The sequence below is a fragment of the Emys orbicularis genome, chromosome 7 (assembly GCF_028017835.1).
Source record: "Emys orbicularis isolate rEmyOrb1 chromosome 7, rEmyOrb1.hap1, whole genome shotgun sequence".
Classification (NCBI taxonomy): domain Eukaryota; kingdom Metazoa; phylum Chordata; order Testudines; family Emydidae; genus Emys; species Emys orbicularis.
The window spans coordinates 51,170,943-51,176,942 of NC_088689.1; the positions used below are offsets into that span (position 1 = coordinate 51,170,943).

The 6,000-nt window shown below is 38.4% G+C and overlaps 1 protein-coding gene across 3 annotated transcripts in view; it reads left to right on the top strand.

The window, feature by feature from the left end:
- ANK3 (ankyrin 3) overlaps positions 1 to 1,453 on the top strand; it is a 305,045-nt gene extending 303,592 nt beyond the window's left edge. For all 3 annotated transcript variants that reach the window (XM_065407161.1, XM_065407162.1, XM_065407163.1), the window contains one exon: positions 1,385 to 1,453. In XM_065407161.1, coding sequence (XP_065263233.1) covers positions 1,385 to 1,453 — 69 coding nt within the window. The remainder of the gene's footprint in view (positions 1 to 1,384) is intronic.
- The last annotated feature ends 4,547 nt before the right edge of the window (positions 1,454 to 6,000 follow it).

The following is a 6,000-nucleotide window of genomic DNA, read 5'->3' on the forward strand; positions in this document are numbered from 1 at the left end:
AGGATACAAAGACATCAGTCCAAATCCTTCCTAACATATTGTATCCAGCACACAATAACATTCTGGATGTCTATATTCTGGATAGACCATAGAGCCATGAACTGTTTTCTACTAATGGCACCCAACACAGAATCCCTATATAACATTCCTTAACAGAACATACATCATACGTCTGACAGATTCTGCACATACAAAGAACAAAGGCTGGAACAGTGTAACTATTAGTAGATTTCCACAAAAAGGTTAGCATAGGTACAAAGAATTCTGCTCATGGTTCTACAACTTAACCTAAACACAATGCATTTTGGAAATATATATGACATTGGCTAATAGTCTGCTGTATTAAAAGGCAAGAATCTGTGACTAACGCTACAGTTCTGTCATGGAAGTCACTGATTCCATGATTTCAAGAGATGTCTGCGAGTTCTTTGGCTTAATCTTCAGTCCCTCTCGGGCTTGGGCTTCAGCCGTGGGCAGTGGGCTCAGGCTTGGGCTTCAGCCCCAGGTGGCAGGGCTAGGGTGACCAGATAGCAAGTGTGAAAAATCGGGACACTTTTTTTTCCCCACAGGGTGGGAGGAGTATAGTTGCATATATAAGACAAAGCCCCTAATATCGGGATGTCTGATCACCCTAAGCGGCGCTCCGGCTTTGGCTTCAGCCCTGTGCGGTGGGGCTCTGGCTTCAGTCCAAGTTTACTAGGCAATTTAAAAGCTTTTCTACCGATGCAGTAAAAACTGCATTACTGTGTGTATATTTCCGTGATTAAATTGTCTATTGCCCATGTCCTGTCCGTGACTTTTAATAAAAATACCCTTGACAAAATCGTAGCCTTATTTATGACACATGCACTGCTTGTCAGTTTCCTTGGCTTTATTTCTGCTGCTCTGCTTTGGTGAATTTTTTTGTTGGCTATTTTTCTTCCTTTACTAACCTATTCACTTTAAAGCACAGTTGTTATGAGACATCATAATAACTATGGTTTAAATTTTCAAAAGTGGCCACTAATTTTGAGTGCCCAACTAGGATGCCTATGGGTCTGATTTTTCCAGAAATGCTGAGCACCCACAAATCTAACGAAAGTCAATGGGAAGCTCAACCCTAGGTATTTCAAGTTTGGTACCAACAACGGAGGCATCCAAAATTAGTGTCTATTTTTGAAAATTTAAACCTGTGATTTCTACTTTTAGATGATATTTCCAGCCTGTTTTTGCAACTCAGCAGAGTGGTTAACTCTGAATTGTGTGTAACTTTGAAATGAAGTGTTGATGTGATTTAACTGCTTTTTACTTATCCTATTATAGCTACATGGGACCTGTTTGGAAAAGTTTTATAATTCCAAATGCTTTCTGCATATGTGTTAATGTGTGTACCTTTTCTTTAAAGCAGGGAGAAGGTTATAAGGTTAAGACAAAGAGAGAAGTCAGACATGTGGAGAAGAAGAGTTATTCATAACAGCAGAACACTGAACGGTCAGTTTGATAAATATCATTCCATTGTTTAGGCCTAGAGCAAATACAGTACTAGTGCACCAATTAGCACATTGTATAAACAATGAACTCTCTTCTACCGCTGCATCTGTTTTAAACTGGGAAGTCCAATATCAGGCCTGCATGCTGCAAATATGAACAAAATATGTGTATGTTATTTTTAAAAACTATTTGTAGGAGTAGAGTTCTAGGACACATACAGTTCACAATTAACAAAACTTCTGTTAATAAAATCAGACTTGAATGTGAGAAGTAACTGACTTGCATACAGTGTATGTATACATTTGTAATGTAAACAGTATATCTTGAGTGAAGCACTTCTTTCAGTCAGACACATGATCTGAGTGTTATGAAAGCCAATGTCCTTGTAAAATTCAGTAAAAAGTCTAAATATACATCAACAAATAATCCTTACCAAATGTTTCCTATGAATTTTATGGATCTGCCCTTTACAATTATAACAAAACAGCTGATGATTTGTAGATGCTGGTGAAATAAAACCTATGCCAAATTTAAATGGTCATTATTGCAATTCCTCTGTATTACTTTGCTGATTATGAAACCAGCAGGATTATTTTGTCTAGAAATGTAGCAAACTTGATTATAAATGAAGAAAAGGACATTCTGTATGGTGCTTTGTTTTGCATCAAATGGCTGATGGTAATCACAGCTTTATTCAATCAGGCCTTCCATTTTATGCATATACAGTACTAGGGTATTTTTATCCCTGAATTTTCCTTAGCTTTGTTTAGGGTATTTTTAATCCTTAAACCTACATCCCACAAGCAGTCTCTTTCCCTACACAGCCTGATACAGGATTGACTGTAGGGATACAGAATAGAATAAATTGCATCCGTAAAACTAATCCCAATGTCATTCTAAAGATAAGTTAGAATGAAGTCATCTCGAGATGGCCAGTGGTTCTCTGCAATGATTATAATATACCCAACCTGAGGTTCACTAGCTCTGGGGCTTGTTCCTGTGAGGTCCTGGACAATCTGGCTTCAGTTCAGAGAGGCATGTGCTGAATTTTTAAGAATGTGAATAGTTTCATTGATTTCAACAGGACTATACACATACTTAAAGTTCATCATGTACTTAAGTGCTGGATCAGGGCCAGAGCACTCAGGACTTCCCAGGATCCAGCCTCTGAAGAGCAAGCATCTCAAACCTGACTACAGTAGAACCACAGAGTTATGAACACCTCGGGAGTGGAGGTTGTTCGTAACGCTGAACAGAACGTTATGGTTGTTCTTTCAAAAGTTTACAACTCAACATTGATTTAATACATCTTTGAAACTTTACTATGAAGAAGAAAAATGCAGCTTTCCCTTTATTTTTGTTGTTGTTTATGTTTAACACCGTGCTGTACTGTATTTGCTTTTTTGGGGGGGGGGGGGAGGGGAGAGAGAGGTTCTCTGCTGCTGCCTGATTGTGTACTTCCAGGTCCAAATGAGGTGTGTAGTTGACTGGCCAGTTCATAATGCTGAGGTTCTACTGTACTCACTTTCTCTTGGCAGCCTAATAACCTGCTGCCAGCCCCCCAGGTCAGCCTAACACCATTTCTGAATTGAGGTGTTTATTTTGAAACATCCAAAGTATGGTAACAGAACTAATACCACTTCACAGTGTGTCTGCAGAATGTATTCATACAGTATTTAGGTACAAAGAAAATGAATGTTCTTAATGAAACCCTTTCTCACTTGTGGAGTTTTGGCTAACTTACCACTCTGTAGAAAGCAAGCCAAAGAGAAGGACTTGATTGTAGGAAAATGTGCCCCAGCTAAAAGGTCTGCTCCTATATATCTATCTAGGATCTAGGATTTTCCTGTATCTGTCATCCCTATCAACAGGCAGATTAGATCTGCATGACAGTTGTCCCTATACACCTAAAAAACCATGCCCTTGCCCCTGTTGAAACCAGTGGGAATATCAGGTTTAGAAGGAATGCAGGATCAAGCCCAATATTTCTTAAGCGGTATGGGATGCAGCAAGAACCCTTTAGGCCTGGTCTACACTAACCCCCAAATTCGAACTAAGGTACGCAACTTCAGCTACGTGAATAACGTAGCTGAAGTCGACATACCTTAGTTCGAACTTACCGCGGTTCAGACGCGGTCCACACGCGGCAGGCAGGCTCCCCGTCGACTCCGCGGTACTCCTCTCGCCGAGCTGGAGTACCGCAGTCGACGGCGAGCGCTTCCGGGATCGATTTATCGCGTCCAGACCAGACGCGATAAATCGAACCCGGAACTTCGATTGCCAGCCGTCGAACTACCGCGGTAGTGTAGACCTGGCCTTAGTGTGTAAGTGTGATGCAATGCCATTGCCATAGGATGAATACATAGCATGGTGGGGGTATTCAATTTTAAATAAAATATCCTATAAAGCAACTCTTGCCTAATCCATCCTGACCTGCTTAGTGAGCTCTTCAGAAAACAAATCCACTACATTTACTGTGAACTGTTATAGCTTTCCCACATGATTTCCAGTATGTAGTTGTTCCCAGCTAGAACCTGGCCACAAATTCAGAAAAAAATGAAAATGTCTCTCTACACAGAGGTGAATTATGAATGTGATCTGTGCCCTGTGTTGATGTTCCATAATGAAAAGCTTGCAACTAGATTAAGCAAAATAAAATGTTAAGACTTGAAAATTCAAACATTTAAATATTTTATTATGAACTCAAACTAGGTTCATTTTCACAGATGGTACGTTACCAGGGAATTTGGATCTGTCTTTGAGCAAAAACAGATGAAGAAAGGGACTGGTTTTGAGCAAAGATGGCTTTCACATCGAAAATATGCAAAAATGCATATTGTTTGCAAGTTTTTGAGGCAAAATGGCTTTTTCAACATTGAAAATAAAGCAAAATTTGAATTATGCATAGACATTAAATGCTGAAAATTTTCATGTGAAATTCTGTGAAATTAAAATTGTGACTTTCACTGAGATCTGCTTGTACCAGCAAGACTTAGACCTTGGGCTTTCAGAGCAAGGGGTAGATTTATGTAGGCAACATACATGGGTAAGGACACATTGTTTTACCATAAAAGGACAAAGAGAGTGCTCTCCTTTGGAATGTGCATGGACCTGTGACCTGATTTAATAAACAGGCATGTACATGCTAGTCTCTGAATCCCACAGTCAGTGTTTAAACAGAGCTTAGAAAGACAAACAAGCTTTTCTACATTAAGTTGCTAGGAAGAATGGTTGGCTTCCTTCAGTTCATGATGTGTTAGCATGTTTTTATTGCATTTTTATCTGTCATTAATATGGGATTACAGCACTGTCATCAGCTGTGATGCACTTCCATTGCTCTTGTATGACAGATTTAACAAACTTCTTAGGTAGATGATAGTTACTATCACTATATGCAGAACTTTATGACCATTTTCAAATAGGCAAGAGAACATGAATTGCATTTCTTTCATATCCATACTATTCTTATCCACCAAATTAAGCCACATGGTGATATGTCCATTTAATTCCTAGTCTAATCACACTTCCATTGCATGTAGCCTCATAAAGTCTGATTCTACGTGCCTTTTTCTCCTAGTCAGTGGGAGTTCTGAATGTGCAATGAGTGCGGGATCTGGGCCATAATGTGGATGATTGCCACACACACAGAAAAGTGATGATATTGGAGTTGCACTGTCATTCTGGAAATGTTGCTATCTCTGCTAGCATATATTACTCAGACATTTTTGAAAAGCTATTAACTTCTTCATTGTAATTAAATGTAATGTGTTCCAAACATTTTGTAACCCACTTCATCAGGAGCATACCATATGTTGACAGACTTATACCTTCATACTGGAAATTCAACTAACTTCATTAAAAACTGCCTTATTTAACTTTTTTTTACAGCATACCATAAGATTCATTAGACTTTTTTTGTATTGCAAAAATGTATGAAAATGATTCTGAAGAGATATTCTGAAACCATTTTGTGCTGTCTTTTTTTCACAGGATTGTGTGCTTTTACTGCCAGTATTCTAGACAGACACTATGGAAGAAAAATCAACAGGAATTAAACATTCACTGATACAAGTGTGCGTGTGTTTGCTGCTTCCACACATTAACCGCATGGTTTTTATGCAAAAAAACAATAAAAATTTAATTTAGCATGAGCCAATTTACAGAGCATGGAAATTCACTTTCATTCACAGGATTGGAGAGTGTGCAATTAACAATGCAGTGTATATACAAGATTGCCATGCTGTTAACAGCTTTATTTCAAGCAATTTGATGTCATCATAAAAGAAATAAATTCCTGTGGTCAGAGGGACATAAGAAGATGAAATGGTTAAAACATGGAAAGACACTAAAATTACTAAATCCACAACAGCTCGCCTTATTTTTCTTGGACCCAAACTGTCAGGGTATAAAACACTATTTGTTTCTTTTTTAAACATCAATAGTTTTGCTGTAAATAAATAACACTGTATAAATTCTAACAGAAAATAGAATAAATGTTGATAAGGCACTGCCTCTTAGATCACAAACAGA